This window comes from Emiliania huxleyi (assembly GCF_000372725.1).
Source record: "Emiliania huxleyi CCMP1516 chromosome Unknown EMIHUscaffold_193, whole genome shotgun sequence".
Lineage (NCBI taxonomy): Eukaryota > Haptophyta > Isochrysidales > Noelaerhabdaceae > Emiliania > Emiliania huxleyi.
Window position 1 is genome coordinate 90,673 of NW_005200659.1, and position 19,635 is coordinate 110,307.

At 65.2% G+C, this 19,635-nt stretch overlaps 7 protein-coding genes across 7 annotated transcripts in view; 5 read left to right on the forward strand and 2 right to left on the reverse strand.

Moving 5' to 3' along the window:
- Positions 1-1,526: 1,526 nt before the first annotated feature.
- EMIHUDRAFT_113611 (hypothetical protein) lies at positions 1,527-2,617 on the reverse strand (the record flags this gene model as incomplete). The annotated part of the gene is made up of 3 exons (XM_005782075.1): positions 1,527-1,962; positions 2,041-2,108; positions 2,333-2,617. 3 exons carry the CDS (start codon positions 2,615-2,617, stop codon positions 1,527-1,529), a joined length of 789 nt encoding a protein of 262 aa, XP_005782132.1.
- Positions 2,618-3,083: 466 nt separating this feature from the next.
- On the forward strand, positions 3,084-4,433 carry EMIHUDRAFT_233600 (hypothetical protein; the record flags this gene model as incomplete). The annotated part of the gene is made up of 1 exon (XM_005782076.1): positions 3,084-4,433. The coding sequence occupies one exon, from the start codon at positions 3,084-3,086 to the stop codon at positions 4,431-4,433; it is 1,350 nt and encodes a 449-aa protein (XP_005782133.1).
- Positions 4,434-4,592: 159 nt separating this feature from the next.
- Positions 4,593-5,513, forward strand: EMIHUDRAFT_233601 (Qc-snare; the record flags this gene model as incomplete). The annotated part of the gene is made up of 2 exons (XM_005782077.1): positions 4,593-4,945; positions 5,273-5,513. The coding sequence occupies 2 exons, from the start codon at positions 4,593-4,595 to the stop codon at positions 5,511-5,513; spliced, it is 594 nt and encodes a 197-aa protein (XP_005782134.1).
- Positions 5,514-7,685: 2,172 nt separating this feature from the next.
- Positions 7,686-10,157, forward strand: EMIHUDRAFT_418435 (hypothetical protein). Its single transcript, XM_005782078.1, has 10 exons — positions 7,686-8,010; positions 8,090-8,229; positions 8,301-8,477; positions 8,736-8,772; positions 8,932-8,958; positions 9,032-9,100; positions 9,175-9,300; positions 9,372-9,429; positions 9,504-9,612; positions 9,698-10,157. Exons 1-10 carry the CDS (start codon positions 7,737-7,739, stop codon positions 10,085-10,087), a joined length of 1,407 nt encoding a protein of 468 aa, XP_005782135.1. The 5' UTR covers positions 7,686-7,736; the 3' UTR covers positions 10,088-10,157.
- Positions 10,158-11,302: 1,145 nt separating this feature from the next.
- On the forward strand, positions 11,303-11,862 carry EMIHUDRAFT_233605 (hypothetical protein; the record flags this gene model as incomplete). The annotated part of the gene is made up of 3 exons (XM_005782079.1): positions 11,303-11,366; positions 11,458-11,507; positions 11,809-11,862. The coding sequence occupies 3 exons, from the start codon at positions 11,303-11,305 to the stop codon at positions 11,860-11,862; spliced, it is 168 nt and encodes a 55-aa protein (XP_005782136.1).
- Positions 11,863-12,571: 709 nt separating this feature from the next.
- EMIHUDRAFT_233606 (hypothetical protein) lies at positions 12,572-13,892 on the forward strand (the record flags this gene model as incomplete). The annotated part of the gene is made up of 3 exons (XM_005782080.1): positions 12,572-12,635; positions 12,727-12,872; positions 13,383-13,892. 3 exons carry the CDS (start codon positions 12,572-12,574, stop codon positions 13,890-13,892), a joined length of 720 nt encoding a protein of 239 aa, XP_005782137.1.
- Positions 13,893-19,041: 5,149 nt separating this feature from the next.
- EMIHUDRAFT_233609 (hypothetical protein) overlaps positions 19,042-19,635 on the reverse strand; it is a gene marked incomplete at both ends in the record, with an annotated part of 4,790 nt that continues 4,196 nt past the window's right edge. Inside the window, one exon of the mRNA XM_005782081.1 lies at positions 19,042-19,050. Coding sequence (XP_005782138.1) covers positions 19,042-19,050 — 9 coding nt within the window. The remainder of the gene's footprint in view (positions 19,051-19,635) is intronic.

Consider the following 19,635-nt stretch of genomic DNA (forward strand, 5'->3'; position numbering starts at 1 on the left):
TTTGCCCGCCTTTAAGGGAAATTAGTCGAACGGGAGGCGCCGGACTCAAAAGACACCGCCACATTCCTGAGACGCGCGAGGGCAGCCTCCTTAAAGGCAATAGGGTCTAGATTTGGAGCGTTCGCCGAAGAGGAGTACGACAAAATAGCGCCCGTGATTGCCTGCACGCTACCCGCACTCACGGACTCCATACCCGAAAGAAAGAGAGGGGAGCTCGCGGGAGAGGTGACGAGTGAACTACAGGTAGTGGGGAAGGCAGAGCCTCGATTGCCATACAGACATGGGCGCGAAACAACGACAAGACCAAGGCACGGGCAGAGGAACGAGAGAAGAATATAGGGTGGATAAAGCGCCTGTTCACGGCATGGAGGGTGAGCCACACCGAACGTACCGAGCGAAGAGCCGAGCGGAAGGAAGCCGGGGAAGATGACTCCGAGGAGGACGAACCAGTGGAAATTCAGTTGTCAGATGTCACGATGCACCCGAAGGGGACCCCAGCGCCGGCATCATCCGTAGAGGCACGAGTGTTCGAAGAGAGAGTGGACCTCAGCAACGACATGACTTGGAGGCAAATGATCGGAGTGGGAGTTGAAATGTGGTCCTTGCGCGAGGGGAGCTCGATAGACTCGAGGGGCCAGGATACGCCGCGAGGAGGACGGAGTTGCGCCGAAAGGCGAAAGAAGCCGCGAGAACAAGGGACCGGCAGGCGGCGGCGCCGCAGGACGAGGCAGAAGAGAACGACGCGACAGAGGAAGTGACAAGGGAGAGAAAACGACGAGAGTGGGACGACCGCGAGGTGGCATGAAGGTTGCAGCGAGAAGCGGCGAGAGACTGCGAAAAGAGATAGGAAGAGGCAGACTCCCTAGGGTGGGCGACGGCTAGCGCATCACACACCTCTCCTTAAAATCCCTGTGTGGTGGCGGCGTGCCGTCCTCCCATCCCTCCCTTGGGCTGTCTGTCTTCGTTCTTTCTTTTTCGCACATGCGAGGGAGTTTTGTTGTAAAATTCTTTTTCGCTCGGCAGACGAGCAAAAGAGCGAATGGCAGGGGGAGAACTGGACGGTGGAGCTGGGTGTGAGGTGTTGATGACTGCACTCCAAGTGCCGCTCCCAAGTTTTCTTTTATGCGTCAAAAGGTTTGTCGGCGATGCTGCGATGGCGGGAGAGAGAGAACTACGAAACGGTATTCTCAACCCCGTCGACCCCCACCCCCCAGGCTTCGGATTCAAACGCGGCCCGGGCGCGCGCCTCTCCGCCCCCGCGGACCTCGCCCGGCTCGCGCCTCGCGCGCATTTTTGGTGTGTGTGAGAGGGATTATAGTGTGTGTTGTTTTGCGTGTGTCCGAAGGGGCAATCAAGGTTTTACTACACAGCCCGCCAGGACAAGAGTGAATTCTCTCCCACCCCCCGCTATGAGTATGACCATTCCACATCCCCATCGCGAAGTGCCGTCCTGCGAGTGCGACTCGCGGGAAAGAGTGAGTGAACAGAGCGGGGGGAGTGCGGCTCGGCCGCACTGCCTCAGCCAGTCACTCTTTGTTCAGGTACCCCTTCACCCGGCCAGCGATGTCGTCGATCACATGGGCGTACGCTGGCGAACGTATGCGCTTGACGATGGGGTACTTTGCAGCGGCGCGCGCGTCGCCGCTGGCCATGGCGCGGCAGGCCGCCTTCATCCGCGCAAAGATGTCGCCCATGCCGCGCTTCATCACCATGCTGACGATCCACGAGGGCGCCAGCTTCGGGATGGGCTGCGAGCACGAGTACGAGAAGCGCACCGACGTCGGCGAGAGCGGCTCAACCATGACGTCGATCACGGCCTTGACGCGGCCGAGCTTGAAGAGCTTGCCGGCGCTGCTCGGCTTGGGAGGCAGCTCCACCTCGCTGCCCGCGAGCGCGCGCGCGTCCTCCTTCCCGCAATGCCGCACGCACAGCAAAAAGTTGCCGTCCCGCAGGTTGTCGCACCTAGCCCGAAAAGAGCCGACGTCAGCCGCAGGTGGCAAAGGTTGGCTTAAGTTGCGGTTGGCGTCTCGGCGGTCGCACCCAAAGCCCTGGATGCACACGTCCATGATGCCGTACAGCGCAATCTCAAACACGAGGTGGATGATGACCTGCGGAGAGGACAGGTGCGACGGGCTGAGGCGGTCGCATCCCGCCGTCGCATCCCCTGCCCCCCGTCCCCGCCACCGCCGCAGTCCCGCTACCGCCACCATGTCCCCGCCGCCCCCGCCTGTGACTCCGCCCAGGCGCCCGCTGTCCCTGTCGCCACCGAGGGAGGGAGAGAGCCGGGCCGTCACCGACCCGGGCGCGCCTCGGTCGCGCTGTGTTCGCGCACGAAAGCGCCGTGCGAGACGTAGGGGAACCAGCTCGGGTAGAGATCGCCCTCGCGGAAGCAGTAGAGGGTGTGCTCGCACCGGATGTCGTCGAGCTCCGCCTCAACCTTGATGTCGATCATGTTGTTGGGCCCCTCCATCGGCCGGATGCGCGAAGACACCTTGGTGCCATCACTGCCCAGCGTCTCGTCCCATCCCTTGGGGTCGCCGGTGAAGGTGTCGATCGCCTCGCGGCAGACGCGTCCGCGGCTCTCGAGCAGCGCGAGCTCGCCGTCTTTCGCGAGCATCCGCGCGAGGCTCCGCGCTGCGATCTGCTCCTTGCTGGGCCAGCGGATGGCCTCGTTCACCGCAGGGAGCGTCTTGCGGAGCCAGTCCAAGTCCTCGCACGCCTCGAGGTATTTGTTGCGTCTGCACAACTGCCGGCACTCCTCGAGCCGCACAGTCACGTCGACCGAGCGCGGAGCCCGATGCGCAGACTGCTGCCTTCTCCGCGCCGCGGCCCGCCCGTCCGCAGCAGCGTGGTCGGCATGAATCTTTGATAAGATGTTGGCGTTTCGGCGGCGCCAGCGGAGCACGAGCACGAGCACAACAGGCGCCAGCGTGGCGAGGGCCAGCGTGTTAAGCCACAAGCCCGGCGGCGGCGGCGGCGGCGGCGGCGGCGGCGGCGACAGAAATGGTATCCGCATCCCAGTCAGGGCCAGAATTTACTTATTGTCCAATGGGTTCCGCTCCTTCCAGGGGATTACTCGGTCCATGCTACCTCATTGTGCACTGTGCGCGCACGAGGACGTCGTGCGCCGTGCGCATCAGCAGGCGGCGGCGCAGCAGCAGCCGCACCACTCCTCGACCATTGTTGCGCAGCAGCTGCAAGACCTGCACGCTCTGCACGCAAAGCTGGGCGACGAGGCGGTCACGAGCTGCCTGCACCGCTCGTGGGACTTTCCCGCCTTCTTGCCGACTGTGATCAGCATCCTCGGGACCCACAGCCGCTGGCCAAACCTGACCTTCGATGAGACTCTTCTCGTCACCAAGTTTGTCGGCATGGGCTTCCCGGAGGACGAGAGCATCCGTGTCTTGAGTTCGGTCAGCGGCGACCAGGGTAAGGCACTGGAGAAGCTGGAGGCTTCCCACCCGCCTGCCTCGCGCGCGCCTGCGTCTCCATCGGGACCGACGCCGTCTTGTGCGACGCCGACCACGCAGCCCGCACCTCCTCGCGCCTCTGTCCCTGCCAAGCTTTTTAGCCAAAGCAGCTATCTCGCGGCGTACCAGCGCACCGCTCCGCCGGAGCAGGGGTATGAGCTGCTTGCAAAGGTCCACCGCCTCTGCTGCCTCTTTGCTGCAGCCAAGGTCAGAGATGAAGCGGCCGATGTCCGCTCTCGCGCGGCCGCGGCTGCCGACCGCTTCTTCAACGACCTCCAGCGGCAGCTCGACTCGCGCAGTGGCCACCTGGCCGATGTGGGTACGGCGGCAACGCGCATCTGGAGCAGCGCCGTGACGCTGAGGCTCGGTCCGCCTGGCGACCTCATCGGAGAGTATGAGTTCGCCCAGATGCTGAACGAGGTGCTGCGAGGAGACCGGGCGAGCGAGCTGCTGGACTGCGCCGTGGTAGTGGCGCGAGCAATCAACCGCCACTGCGTCCAGGGCACCTACACAGGCTGGCCAGACGGCCCTCTTGGGATAGGGAACCGGCAGAGCGACAAGAAGGACACCACGTTCAGGGGCGGGGCGCTGCGGCGAGACTTGATCGACTGGTTTGCTCCGGGCAAAAAGTACCGTACAAACATGTTTGTCGCGAGCTCCTTCCGGCGTGCGGCTGCGGAGAAGTTCGAGTGCCGCGCGGGGGCGAGCGTGGACAAGGACCCGGTGAGGTGGGTCTTCAAGTTCGAGCACGAGCGGTGCCTGCACGTCAACTTCCTGCGTCCGGGCGCGGAGTCGACATGCACAAACGAGCTCGAGTTTCTGCTCACGCCCGGCTCGGTCTTGGTGGTCGAATCCGTGCAGCGCAGCAGCAGCCTGCACGACGCGCCGCACGAGATCCGCGTCCGCGTCTCGCCCGACAACGCGCTCGAACCACTCGATCTGCCCGTTGCGCCTTGGTGTTAGGCGGCAAATGGTGTTGTGAATTGGGTGTCTCGTATCGAAACTGTAAAATCGACTGGAAATAAAAGAAAAACTTCAACTCCCCATCTCCCTCCAACTCAGCGGAGCGCCGCTCCACAACACACACGTCTAGGGAATTCTGAGGCAGGTCCCTGCGGCCTCATGAGCGAGGACCCATTCGACGAGGTCAAGGCGGACGTCGCCGCCAGCTTAAACTCGGTGGAGGCTGGGCTGCAGAGGTGGCGCGGGCAGAGGGACGCGTCGACGTCCAAGCGGCTGCTCTCGGAGCTCGAGACCATCGACGAGGACCTCTCAGACATGGAGGCGGCCATCGCGGCGGCAGCGGCGGACCCGGAGCGCTTCCAGATCTCCGAGGCGACGCTCGCCGCGCGGCGTGCGTTCGTTCGCTCCACCTCGAGCTCCGTCGCGGCGGCGCGCCAGGAGCTCGCGCGTGGGCGGGGCGGCGGCGCGGGTGCGAGCGGCAGCAAGCGCGTCGCCGGCGAGGAGCGGGTGGGGTTGCTCTCTGGCAGCGGCGGCGGCGGCGCGGAGACGCCCGGGCGAGGCGGCGGCGGCGGCGGGAGCAGTCGGAGGCAGGCAGGCATGGACCACGACAATGCCCAGATCGCCAGCGCTCATGCGGAGCTGCAGCAGGCATTCCGACGCCATCGCCGCTGGCCCTCTGCCCTCGCCGCCGCCGTGCAGCCGCCTCACCCCACCCTCTGCGCGGCGCGCGCAGGTGCAGCTCGCCGAGCAAGACGAGACGCTCGGGCGCCCACCTGTGCCTCCCTTCTGCTCGCGCCGTGGCCGCGTGCGCTGGACCTGCGCTGGACATGCCCCCATAGGCAGCTCGGCGAGGCGGTCGGCCGGCTGAAGCAGCTGGGCGGCGCGATGGGGCAGGAGCTGGCGAGCCAGAACGCGATGCTGTCCGACCTCGAGGCGGGCCTCGACGAGACGGCCTCAGGCATGGACGCGCTCAAGGGCAAGATGAGAGCCCTGCTGCCAAAGCACGAGCCGAAGCAAAAGATGGCCATCTGCTTCCTCTCCGTCCTCCTCATCATCCTCGTGATCCTAGTCCTCAGCTAGTCGGGTCGGCGGTTTCCTCTGGCTGGCGGGTGGGATCGATGAGACCACATGACGCAACTTTGAGAGTTGAGACCTGAGACGCTGTGTGCGATTGCCGACTAGGTCCAGCCCTGGGTGGCGCAAGATCTGAGGTTTTGTGACAATCCTCAGATCCGTGTTTTTCTCGTTGTTTTGTCGCTCGCTCCGCTCGCCACCTCACGCTCCGTAGCCCGGCCATGGCCAGTACCCCGCGTCTCAGTGAGACGCGTGGTACCATCCAACTCCGGTCGACGGGCTCGAATGCGCTCAGCCTCAGGAGGGACAAAACCGCGCGAATTCTGCACGCCTCGCTGCACCGCTGGCTTGACTGAATCAGGCAGCAGCAGGCTGCTGCTGCTGCCACAGCAGCAGTCTGCTGCGGCCCTAATACGCAAGTTGATGACTAGCAGCACTGCCGGGGGCATTCGAGCCGCCACAGCCGGTGTGCGGCTGTGCACTGCCACCTGCCCGCGGCTACGCACAATGTGCGCTCGCATTGGATGAGCCCTGCTGATGGACCTGCATCGCCTAGCTGCACGAGAGCAATGCCGCAGGCAGTGGCCGTGGCATACACTGCGAGCACACTTGGTGCAGCTGCGAGGTGCAGCAAGAGCACGTCGTTCCTGCCTCTGATGCCACTCTCGCGGCTTGCAGCGCGTCACTCGCGCATGCTCTCCAGGAGCTATGGCGGGCGCGTGTGTGGGGCTGTAGCCTGTGTTTGGCCGGTTCTGACCCGTTTACTATCAGTATCATGTCCGGGCCACAAAAAATCGCACACGGGTAGCGGCTCAGGGGCCCAGTAAGTCGCGGAATCGCCAAATGTCACAACCTGCGCCACCCAGGGCTGGACCTAGTCTGCCAGAGCAGCAATGGCCGCGCACGCATACTCTGCGCGCTTGGAGTGCGAGTAATCGTGTTGTATGCGCGCTTGGCGGCGAACGCCGTTTATGTTACGCACTCCCACTCGCACAACTGCAACTCTCTCTCTGCCACTCTGCCAGAGTCCAGACTCTCTCTACTCTCTCTGGCAGAGTACGCTCTGCCTCTGGTCGCAAGGGTGTGTTTCCAGAGTGTACACAAGCATTCCCTGAATCGTCACCTATCTTGTCTCAACGCCGGCGCTGTGCCGTTTCCGCCCGCAGCGAGCAGTATCGTCGCATTCCGCAGGGCCGCAGGGTGCGCCTCTGCTATCGGAAGGAGCTCACGATACTCGACAGTCCGTTTCGCACTCAAGGCTGCCGGCTGCCGCATGCTCCAGTGAAGGAACAGGAGCAGTAGAAAGAGCAAGGCTGCGAGCAGTGGGGCGCGGGATCTCAGGGTGGTCCGTTTAGCGGCGGGCACTGCGGGCAGCGACGCGCGCACCTAGAGCGGTTGGCGTCTGGTTCTTGCGCTCCTTCTTGAACGGGCTGCGAGGATGATAGGCGCGTCAGCGGGCGCAACGGGCGGCGCGGGGCGGGCGGGCCGGGCGGCACTTGTTCTTGATGTAGAAGTCGGCGGCCACGACGCGGGGAGCTTCCACGTCGGCCCCGGCCATGAACCGATCGCAGAACTAGCGAAAAGAACTACGTTTGTCGTGCATAAAAAGAAAGGGGAGCGGCGCTGCTAGTATGAGACGGACCCAGGTCGTAGTTCTCTTCCTCCATCTTGCGCTTCGGCGGTTAGTGGTGCAGTACCGCCGAGAAACCCTTCGGGTCGCTCCTCATCGCAAACACTGTCAGCAAACCTGTCGAAGTTCACACAAAAACACAACCCCGAAGTTCACCCGAGGCACTGAAAAAGTAAAACGTGTACGCGTTGCTCGACGACGTCGACCCTTCCGCCGCCAGCCTCTCGCTCACACAGACCACACCTTGCACAGCCCTCCGTATGGCCCGCACGGAGGCCAACCACATCAAGGCCAACGAGGGCGTCGCGCCGTCGGGCAAGAAGGGCAAGCGGAAGCCGCTCGCGCCGGCTGGCGCCGACGCCGCCGACCCGCCCGAGAAGAAGAAGAAGCTCAAGAAGCTCAAGGCCGAGCGAGCAGCGTCAGCAGCGGCGGCTTCGGACGAGGCGGCGGCGGCGGCGTCCGCCGCGGCGGCGGCGGACTCGGACGCGGTCCAGGCCGAGGCGGCTGCCGCCGAGGCGGAGGAGCCGGCGTCCTCTTTCCTCGGCGTGCGCTTCGACTCGCTCAAGCTGCTCGATGAGACGCAGAGCGCGCTGCGCGACATGGGTTTCGAAACGCTCACCGAGATCCAGGCGCGCTCCATCCCGCCGCTGCTGCGCGGGCTCGACGTGCTCGCGCAGGCAAAGACCGGCTCCGGAAAGACGCTCTCCTTTTTGATCCCGGCGGTGGAGCTGCTGGCGCGCGCGCGCTGGCTGCCGCGGAACGGGACCGGGATGGTCTGCATCTCGCCGACGCGCGAGCTCGCCCTCCAGATCTACGGCGTGCTGCGCGAGCTGTGCGCACACCACCGCCAGACGCACGGGCTGGTGATTGGCGGTGCAACACAGCCGGCGCAGAGACGCACGGCAGCCGACCCCTCCTGCTCACGCCTCCCTCCGTGTGTCGACGTCGGCAGGCGCCAACCGGAGGGCGGAGGCGGAGAAGCTGGCCAAGGGCGTGTGCCACCTCGTCGCGACGCCGGGCCGCTTCCTCGACCACCTCAGCGGCACCAAGGGCTTTGTGGTGACCAACCTGCAGATGCTCGTCATCGACGAGGTGGACCGCACCCCCGAGCCGGGCGCCGAAGGGTGCGGGCAGCGTCGCCTCACGGCTCTGCGTGTGCGCAGGCGGACCGCATCCTCGAGATTGGCTTCGAGGAGGACATGCGCGCCATCATCAAGCTGCTGCCGACGCAGGGGCGGCAGACAGCACTCTTCTCGGCGACGCAGACCAAGAACGTCGCCGACCTCGCGCGGCTCGCCATCCAAAACAAGCCGGTCTACGTGGAGGCCCTCCCGCCCCCCGTTATCGCGCGCGCGCTCTCCCTCTTCCTCTTCCCCCCTCTCTCTCGCTCTCGCTCTCTCTCTCCCTCTCTCCCTCTCTCCCTCTCTCGCCGACAGCGACCGCACGCTGTGGCGTCCGCCGAGGGTCGGCCCCATCCCTTGCGCAGGCGCAGTCCAAGCAAGACCACGCCACCGTCGCCACCCTCGAGCAAGGCGCCACCGCGCTTGTCCCGCTGCCGCTCCAACCCGCCGCCCCGCATACCGCCCCCGCCTTTCGAGGATGCGTATCTGCGTTATTTTCTCGAACCGGGGCTGCGTCGGCCACGGCCTGCGCCACGGATGTGGAAGACAAACGCTGAGAATCGCGCGGGAGCCCCCCCCTGCCCCCCCTTTTGTTGCGCCCCTACGCCCTGGCTGCCGATACGCGCCCCCGCGGCCGCCAACTCTCACCTCCGCGCCGCTCGAACAACCTTAGGCTTCGTCGTCTGCGAGTCTGCGAAACGTGCGAGCGCCACGTCGCGCCCGCCCCTGCCCTGGCGTGCCTTCGTCCGACAGCGCACCGCGCCTGCCTCCAGGCTTCCTGCTGCTCTTCACCTTTTTGAAGAAGAATCTCAAGAAGAAGGTCATCGTCTTCTTCTCCTCCTGTGCGCCCCGCCGCGCCGGAGCGCACCGAGTGCGGTGCGCAGCGCGCTGAGGGGCGAATGCTGCGGCGCCGTAGGCAACTCGGTCAAGTACCACGCGGAGCTCTTCAACTACATCGACCTGCCCGTGCTCGACCTGCACGGTGACCAGAAGCAAAACAAGCGGACGGCAACCTTCTTCGAGTTTTGCTCGGCCGAGAGCGGTGCGCCGCGCTGGCGTTTCCCCCCCCCCCCCCCTCTCCACCGCGGCACCGGCGTCGGCCTGAAATTACAGGCATCCTCTTCTCGACGGACGTCGCGGCGCGTGGGCTAGACATCCCGGCGGTGGATTGGCGCGCGCACAGAGGAGGGGTCGGAGGGGGTTGGGACAGAGCTCGTCACTCCCGCGCGCTGCGGCGACTCGTAGGATTGTGCAGTACGACCCGCCCGACGAGCCAAAGGCGTACATCCACCGCGTCGGCCGTACGGCGCGCGCGGGCGGCCAGGGCCGTGCGCTGCTCTTCCTGTTGCCGCAGGTCTGCCGGCGCCCCCCCGCCACTTGCTCCGCGGCTCCCTGGCCCAGGCTGTGTACCGCCATCCACCGTGTGTCCGCGCCCGCAGGAGATGGCCTTCCTCAAGTACCTCAAGCAGGCCAACGTGCCGGTCAGCGAGTTTGAGTTCCCGGCGTCCAAGCTCGCAAACGTCGAGGCGCAGCTCCAGAAGCTCGTCGCCAAGAACTACTACCTGCACAAGTCGGCGCGCGACGCGTACCGCTCCTACATCCACTCGTACAACTCGCACTCCTTCAAGGACGTGTTTGACGTCTACGCGCTCGACCTCGCCGGCGTCGCAAAGTCATTTGGCTTCGAGAACCCGCCGAAGGTGACGCTGATGCTTAAGGCCAACCCCAAGGAGCCGCAGCGGCGCAAGGGCAAGGCCGGCCGCTTCTCGGAGGACAACCCCTACGGGTCGCGGCCAAAGCAGGAAGACCGGCGGCAATTCTCGCGGTAGCGTGGGTCATGTTGTGCGCTCCTCTGGTAGGGTGGGTGTACGAGAGATGTCGAGGGAGTAAAACGTACTCGCCGTTGAAGACCGACGACTGCACACGTGCCACACCCACAGCCGTCGCGCTACGGCTTAGTAGTCGACGGGTCGGCTAGAGTGTAGCCGTAAAGCCGTATATATACTTACTCTGGCCTAGTGCTTAGATAAGGACCAGGGCCGAGCGTTTTTGATCTCTCGGTCAGTGGGCGCCCGCCCGCCGCCTCTGAGGGGGTTGGGCCCCCTAGTCTGAAAACAAAAACAAACTCGAAAACAGCCAAAATCAGCCTGCGAGAGAGGCACTGCGCGCCGCTGAGACCTTAATGTGGGGGATGTGTGCCGACACCAATACTGATTAAAACCTGGAAATCCTTGTTCAAAGCCGACCCTAAGCGCCATCCTTCCTGCTCCCACCTGATGCTGCTTCCCCGCGCCGCCTCCTTGGCCCCCTTGGGCGTATTTTCTACTCCCAGTGGGGGGCCTGGGCCCCCGGGCCACCTCTTGCTTTTTGTTTTCTGTTTTTCAAAACGCCCGCCCGCCCGCCACACCGAGGCGGCTCGGCCCAGGTCGCGGGCGACATGTTCCGCGCGGTGAATAACATCGACGTGCCCAAGACGGTCCCGCTCGTCCTCTCGTACACGTGCATCATGCTCGCCATGTACGTGGCGCGCATGGACGCGATGCAGGCACACGCGCTTGTCGGGCATGTCAAGGTCGTCGACGCGTACGACACGACCGCCGGTGTGAACATGCCGGGATCGTACGCCGCTGGCGTCGACTCCAAGGCGGGCATGAACATGTTCCCGACGCCCGACTTCTTCCCTCACGGGTGGCGCGAGCCCGAGAAGCCCATCTTGTTGAAGACCGACGACCGCGCAGCCGTCTAGTCTACGGCCACACACACACACACATAGTGTCCTTACCACCCCTGGACTGCATCTGCGCAGTTTCGTACCGCTGCGGCGCGGTTTTGCAAAAACCGTTCTGCAGCGGCGCGGTTTTGCCCTTCACCCGCAGCCTGGATTGATAGTCATTGTGGGTGTGGGGGCCGCGGGCCAGGACTTTTGTTTGAACAAAGTTTTGACAGTACATTTCTGTCGGGCCTTGGAACAGCTTGTGAGTGGTCACTGAAGACCTTCACAGTTGGTGGCGGCGGGGCAACGATCCCCGGGACATTACGACAACATGTCGTCGACGGACAAGCTGGTGATTCTTCAGATCCTCAGCCTCGATGCGAGGATGGGGGGCTGTTGAAGACCGACGACCGCGCAGCCGTCTAGTCTACGGCCACACACACACACACATAGTGTCCTTACCACCCCTGGACTGCATCTGCGCAGTTTCGTACCGCTGCGGCGCGGTTTTGCAAAAACCGTTCTGCAGCGGCGCGGTTTTGCCCTTCACCCGCAGCCTGGATTGATAGTCATTGTGGGTGTGGGGGCCGCGGGCCAGGACTTTTGTTTGAACAAAGTTTTGACAGTACATTTCTGTCGGGCCTTGGAACAGCTTGTGAGTGGTCACTGAAGACCTTAGCGCAACCAGTAGGAGGCCCAGTAGGAGGCCCGCGCCTGCCCCCGTGCCGCCGGGTGCAACCTGTCCTATACGAGAGAGGAATCCCTGGGACCCTGTCGTGTGGGTGAACCCTGCCCAGCCCCCCTCCGTGTCGCGATGCGCTCCCGCGCACGGCGAAGGTGGCGTTGGCGATGGTGGCCGCGTACACCCAGGCGCAGCCCCAGTACTGGTAGAGCTGGGCGGCGCCATGCCCCCCTGCGCGCGCCATCATCTCCCGCACGATCCTGCCGCAGGTAGCGTTCGCACGCTCGCACGCCCCATTCTGCCACGGCTCGTAGGGGCAGCTGTTGCGGAGGGTGATGCCGTACTTGAGGCAGAGCTCGCGCACGGCGCTGGAGTTGAGGACGACCTCGTTGTCGCAGAACGCAACTCCTCCGCGGAGCGTGTGGCCGTCCTTTCCCTCGTTCTCGGCGAAGTACTTGCGCAGGTAGGCAGGCGTCTGGCCCTTGGTCTGCAGGATGTACGGCGTGATGGTGCTGGTGTGCTCGTCGACGACCATGAGTGCGTAGCGGTGCCCATCGACGCCTACCACACCCTTGGGCGACCAGAGGTCGTGTTGAAGACCGACGACCGCGCAGCCGTCTAGTCGACGGCCACACACACACACATAGTGTCCTTACCACCCCTGGACTGCATCTGCGCAGTTTCGTACCGCTGCGGCGCGGTTTTGCAAAAACCGTTCTGCAGCGGCGCGGTTTTGCCCTTCACCCGCAGCCTGGATTGATAGTCATTGTGGGTGTGGGGGCCGCGGGCCAGGACTTTTGTTTGAACAAAGTTTTGACAGTACATTTCTGTCGGGCCTTGGAACAGCTTGTGAGTGGTCACTGAAGACCTTCACAGTTGGTGGCGGCGGGGCAACGATCCCCGGGACATTACGACAACATGTCGTCGACGGACAAGCTGGTGATTCTTCAGATCCTCAGCCTCGATGCGAGGATGGGGGGCTGTTGAAGACCGACGACCGCGCAGCCGTCTAGTCTACGGCCACACACACACACACATAGTGTCCTTACCACCCCTGGACTGCATCTGCGCAGTTTCGTACCGCTGCGGCGCGGTTTTGCAAAAACCGTTCTGCAGCGGCGCGGTTTTGCCCTTCACCCGCAGCCTTGGCACCTTCTGGCGGCACGCCCTGTGCATCTCCGGCGACGCGCTAAAGGACCTCAGCAAGATCGCGGACGGCGTGCCAGACCTCTCCAAGATGGACCGCAACGAGGGCCTCGACGACGCCGCGCTGCAGGCGAACGCCAAGTACCACGCGCGGCGCAGCACCGGCCGGCCACTGGCCACTCGCTTCGGGGGCTCGTCGCACTACGACCTCTGGTCGCCCAAGGGTGTGGTAGGCGTCGATGGGCACCGCTACGCACTCATGGTCGTCGACGAGCACACCAGCACCATCACGCCGTACATCCTGCAGACCAAGGGCCAGACGCCTGCCTACCTGCGCAAGTACTTCGCCGAGAACGAGGGAAAGGACGGCCACACGTTCCGCGGAGGGGTTGCGTTCTGCGACAACGAGGTCGTCCTCAACTCCAGCGCCGTGCGCGAGCTCTGCCTCAAGTACGGCATCACCCTCCGCAACAGCTGCCCCTACGAGCCGTGGCAGAATGGGGCGTGCGAGCGTGCGAACGCTACCTGCGGCAGGATCGTGCGGGAGATGATGGCGCGCGCAGGGGGGCATGGCGCCACCCAGCTCTACCAGTACTGGGGCTACGCCTGGGTGTACGCGGCCACCATCGCCAACGCCACCTTCGCCGTGCGCGACACCGGCAAGTCAGCGTACGAGCTCAAGACCGGGCAGCGCCCCAAGATGAACATGTTCTACCCGTGGGCGTGCAAGATGATCGTCAAGTCGCCCCCCCACCTTGTGGCGAACGGTGTCTCACCCACGGGCGAGATGGCGGCCTTCCTCGGCATCTCGCGCACTTCGCCCGGCTGGAAGTACGTCATCACCGAGGGTCCGCGCAAGGGGCACATCGGCACCACCACGCAGGCGACCTTCAGCGTCAACGAGCTCTGGAACGGCATCGAGTACCGTGCTCCTACCTCCGACCTCACCCCGACGGACATCGAGGGCGCGTGGCCGGAGCTTGTGACCGCGGACGAGATGCCCGACGAGTCGGACAAGGCTACGCTCGACAACAACGTAACCCGCGGCGACTCCGTCTTCCTCCCCACACTGTGTGCTCTACGCAGTGGCTGAAAAGTTAATCAATTGTTTTTTTAGCCCCTACGCCCTCGGGACGCGCACCGCGCTACTGCTCCCGGGCCAGGGGTGTAAGGGAACACACTAGGGCACACCAGGGCCGGTCTAGCCAGCCCTATCCCGCCCACAGCCTTCGAAAACGCACAAAAATCGCACCGCCGGAGCCGCGGCGAATCGCCGCTGGAGGCCGCGTGTCGCGCCACCGACGGCCGCACGTCGAACCCCCGGCTCCGCGCCGCTGCTCCACCGCGCCGGCCATCCAGCGCGCACCCCCCAAGCTGCTGGTGCCCTCTTAAAGGGCCACAAAGCCTCGAAAGGAGCCGTCGACCGTCACCTAACAGAGGGGTGTCGGCCCCGGGCTCGCCGCTCTTGCGAGCGGTCGGCGGCGTCTAGGGCGGAGCCAGCGGTAGTAGCGGTGGTGCCGGCGTGTGCCGTGACGGAGGGGGTGGCGGCGGGGCGCGGACGGCGGGGTGCGGCGGCCGAGGCTCGAGCGGGGGGGGCGGCAGCGGTGGCACCATCGTCGGCGGAAGTTCGACCTGGCGGGTGAGAGGTGGGAGGCGCCGAGGGCGGAACCGCTGCGGACGCGGCGAGGTCGGAGGCGCAGAGGCCGAGGCGGCACGGGCGGCGGCGCCGACGGCACTGCAGCGCCGGTGCAGCGCCGGAGAGGGCGGCTGAGGTGGCGCGGACGGCGGTGGCGAGAAGGCGGGCGGAAGCTTAGACGGGTGGTGGTGGAGGAGGAGGCGGCAAAATCACGGGCGAAGCGCCGAGGGGGGCGGCGGAGGCGGTGCACCAGCGGTGGGGAGGGTAGCTACGGCGGCGGGGTAGCGGCCAGCATCGCCAGGGGGGGCGGGAGGTGCCGCGGGTGCCGCACGGGCGGCGGCGGCCGTGCCGGTGATGGCGCCTGGTAAAGGGGAGGCGGGTCTGAGAGGCGGACGCGCGGGCGGGAGAGGTGAGTGAGACCACGCACGCGGCTGCGGTCGCGTCGCGCCGTGCGGGAGGGGCGCCGGCGCAACCACGGCGGCAGCCGAGGCGGCTCATCGCGCCGTACAGAGGCTCCGGGGAGGCGCGCGGTGCGGCGGCGCACCGGTGGATCGCCGCGGCAAAGTGTAGCCGAGGCGGGGCGGCAAGCGCCCGAGCCGGCCGTTGGGGCGGCGCCGACGCCGCCCAGGATGCCGTGGGCCGATGGTGCGGAGAAGCGGCCGCTCCCCCTCTCGGGGCGGCCGCAAAACCTGTGCAGCAGCAGCACGCCGAGAACGCGCCTGCGGGGGTGAGGTGCCTAATGTGAGATTGCGGCCGCCGCCGCGGTTACTTTCTCCCTCCAAAGTGCATGTGCCTTGGGAAGGGGGTGCAAGCACACCTCCGCTACTCGGAATATAGGGTCATGCGACTCGATCGCGAGCGAGCGCGGGTAGACGGTGGCGTCCGCAAAGCGACGGCTCGCGCGCGACCGCGGGCTTGCGCGTCGGCCGTGCGCGGGCAGAGGGCGCGGAGGGGCGAGCGGTGGCGGTCGCTCGCCCGGGCAACCCGCGCGCGGGCGGCGCGCCGCAGCGGGGAGCGCCCAGGGGCGCGGCGCGTGCTGGCTGCGAGCGGGCGCTTGACATCGTTTTTGAGGAGAGATAGCCCAAAAATATACCCCCGAATAGAGCACACAGTGCCACCGACAACCACGCCGGGGGGCTGACCCTCGACGAGGAGGTGGTGATCATGCCAGACCCGGCCAACGACGGCAACGTCAACCCGCCCGCAGCGGGTGCGCCTGCGCCGCGCACCACCCGCAGCCGCGGCGGCGTCTCGACGGGCGAGTACAACAACATGCTCAACGCCCGCCTCGCCGCCAATGCCACGCCCTTCGGCATCTGGGCGGCTGCGGCGGCCGCATCCCCATCGTCGTCTGTCTACCGCAACACCACGGACCAGTGCGTCGCGTACATGTCGAGCGTGGACGGCCAGAAGATGCCCAGTGCATCGGCGACCTCATCTGCAAGGGGGTCCCTGTCGCCAAGGTGCTCGAGGAACTCCCCGACCGCATCGACCACGAGACGAAGGTGCGCATGGCCCAGTCCTCGTACAAGAAGGTGTGCGCCAAGTCCCCCGGCCGCACCCTCCCGCACGACCCCTTCAAGAAGTCGGACTCCACCGCGACCGACCACGAGGAGGTGCGGGCGGCGCTGGCCGACTCTGTCACCCGCACGTTCGACCCGGACGGCATCGTCGGCGGCTTTGTCGCTGGCGTCGGCACCGACCAGGTCGAGGACACCTTCCCCGACTCCAACCCCACCGACACGCCCGCCATCCTCAAGGCCAAGACGGCGGCGCGCAATGCGGCGGAGGCACGGGCGCGCGGCGGGCTGTGGGTCAAGTTCACCTCGTTCGTCACCGCGCTGCCTCGCCCGTACATCGGCGCTTCCATCCTACTCGTCCTGCTCGCGTGCCTCATCCCGGTCTACATGGGCTCGCCTGCCTCGATCGGCACGCCTGTGGCCGACGCCGTGGACGAGCCCTCGAACATGGGCGTGATGGTCGAGTCCGTCACCGCACTACCCCTCGAGCTGTCCACCGGGCCGGCGACTGGCTCAGGTGGCGGAGCAGAGTACGCCATCGAGGAGGACCCGCTCCAGCCAATCTACCGCAAGGTCGCGGGCGACATGTTCCGCGCGGTGAATGACATCGACGTGCCCAAGACGGTCCCGCTCGTCCTCTCGTACACGTGCATCATGCTCGCCATGTACGTGGCGCGCATGGACGCGATGCAGGCACACGCGCTTGTCGGGCATGTCAAGGTCGTCGACGCGTACGACACGACCGCCGGTGTGAACATGCCGGGATCGTATGCCGCTGGCGTCGACTCCAAGGCGGGCATGAACATGTTCCCGACGCCCGACTACTTCCCTCACGGGTGGCGCGAGCCCGAGAAGCCCATCTACATCCGCTGCGCAAACAACGACTACCTCAAGGCGAAGGGCGTCGGCACCGCGTACGCCTTCGCGCTGGCTGACCCGACCAAGCCGCAGGACACCAAGGTTGTGAACACCGAGTGGGTGAACGCGCTGTACGCGCCCGGACTCGCCATGCCTCTCGTCAGCGTCAAGGAGTGCAAGGCGCAGAACATCGTGTTGAAGACCGACGACCGCGCAGCCGTCTAGTCTACGGCCACACACACACACATAGTGTCCTTACCACTCAGGGACTGCACCTGCGCAGTTTCGTACCGCTGCGGCGCGGTTTTGCAAAAACCGTTCTGCAGCGGCGCGGTTTTGCCCTTCACCCGCAGCCTGGATTGATAGTCATTGTGGGTGTGGGGGCCGCGGGCCAGGACTTTTGTTTGAACAAAGTTTTGACAGTACATTTCTGTCGGGCCTTGGAACAGCTTGTGAGTGGTCACTGAAGACCTTCACAGTTGGTAGCGGCGGGGCAACGATCCCCGGGACATTACGACAACATGTCGTCGACGGACAAGCTGGTGATTCCGGCCTACAAACAGGGCTCCGAGCGGGAGTTCAACGAGTGGTTCCGCAACCTGCGGACCGCGGCGAAGCAACACAAGTACCTCCTCGACATCATCGAGGTGGGCACCATCCGGCCGGGCGCGGAGCGCGAGGCCGAGGCGGTCGCGCTGCACGTGCGCTACAAGAACGTCGGCAATGCGGACGGCCTCATCCCGGCCAAGGTCGACAAGTTCTTCGAGGACCTGTCGAAGACTCTGTCGCGCCAACTCTACGGTGCGCTGCAGAACGCCGTCAAGGACGACGACACGCTGGCCGAGATGTTGGCGGACGAGGACGCCGACCACTACGACGACATCAAGAAGGGCATCGCGGCGATCAAGTCGCTCATCGAGTCGGAGGACACGAACTCCAAGAACGTGCGCACGAAGGCGCTGCGCGCGGATCTCGAGAAGGCGTACTCCCCCGACGCTCTCAAGGACCTCACGTCCGCGAGCCTCGCCAAGTTCAAGACGGGCATCGAGCTGGCGAACAAGTTCCTCAAGGGCTCCCAGTGGCACCTCCCCGACGAGGTGATCGAGGAATACATCCTCGACGCGATCGCCGCCAAGGGGGCCACGCTCGGCGCAAACATGCGCGTGCAGATCGGCATGCAGCGCCAACTCGCCGCGCAATCGGGCAAGGCGTACGGCCTCAAGGCGTCCACGCTCGCGATGCAGGGCATCCTCGACCAAGACAACGCGGACCGCGCCAACGAGGCCAAGGCGGCTGCGCAGGCGGCGTTCGAGGCGGAGATTGCCTCGCAAGGCGTGCTCAAGGAGAAGCTCGCGGCCGCCGAGTCCCAGGTCGCCGCTCTCCAGGCGCAGATCAAGTCCGACAAGGGCGGCGGGGACCGCGGCGGCCGCGCAGCCGCTGGGCGCAAGCCGTGCCCCCACTGCAATGGGTTGCACGGTGGCAAGTGCATCGGCGACCTCATCTGCAAGGGGGTCCCTGTCGCCAAGGTGCTCGAGGAACTCCCCGACCGCATCGACCACGAGACGAAGGTGCGCATGGCCCAGTCCTCGTACAAGAAGGTGTGCGCCAAGTCCCCCGGCCGCACCCTCCCGCACGACCCCTTCAAGAAGTCGGACTCCACCGCGACCGACCACGAGGAGGTGCGGGCGGCGCTGGCCGACTCTGTCACCCGCACGTTCGACCCGGACGGCATCGTCGGCGGCTTTGTCGCTGGCGTCGACACCGACCAGGTCGAGGACACCTTCCCCGACTCCAACCCCACCGACACGCCCGCCATCCTCAAGGCCAAGACGGCGGCGCGCAATGCGGCGGAGGCACGGGCGCGCGGCGGGCTGTGGGTCAAGTTCTGTGAAGGTCTTCAGTGACCACTCACAAGCTGTTCCAAGGCCCGACAGAAATGTACTGTCAAAACTTTGTTCAAACAAAAGTCCTGGCCCGCGGCCCCCACACCCACAATGACTATCAATCCAGGCTGCGGGTGAAGGGCAAAACCGCGCCGCTGCAGAACGGTTTTTGCAAAACCGCGCCGCAGCGGTACGAAACTGCGCAGATGCAGTCCAGGGGTGGTAAGGACACTATGTGTGTGTGTGTGGCCGTAGACTAGACGGCTGCGCGGTCGTCGGTCTTCAACAGCCCCCCATCCTCGCATCGGGTAGCGAGGCTGAGGATCTGAAGAAGCTAGACGACTCCTACATCTCCTACTATCGCGCGCACAATTGCGCAGCCTCCTCAAGGGTGGAGGACGAACATACAAGTGACTCGGGGAGCTCCAGGAGCGCCCATACTGCCGGTTGTCGACTACATTTGATGAAGGGGAAGTCGGCGTTTCCCCTCTGTGCCGTCCTAGGCGGTGTCGTTCATGATCTCCTTGCGGAACGACTCGAACTCCTTGCGCGGGAGCGGCTTGGTGAAGAAGTCGGCGAAGTTCTTGAGGCTCTCGACGTACTCGACCTTGACCTCCCCGGACTCGACGAGCTCGCGAATCTTGAGCTCCTTGCGCAGGATGTGCTTCGTCTTGTCGTGCATGACCGGGTCCTCGGCGACGCGCAGCGCGGCCGTGTTGTCGATCTTGATGATGGTCGGGCCCTTGGGCTTGTAGCCGAGCGACGCGAGGAGCGAGCGCAGGTGGACCGCCTCGCAAGCCGCCAGCGTGCCGGCAGAGATCTCGGCCTCGAATGTCGAGAGGGAGATGTGACCCTGCTTCTTGGAGAAGTACGAGACGATCGCGGTGCCGATCTTGAAGGCGCAGCCGGAGGTGCTCTGGCGGTGCACCAGTTCGCGTC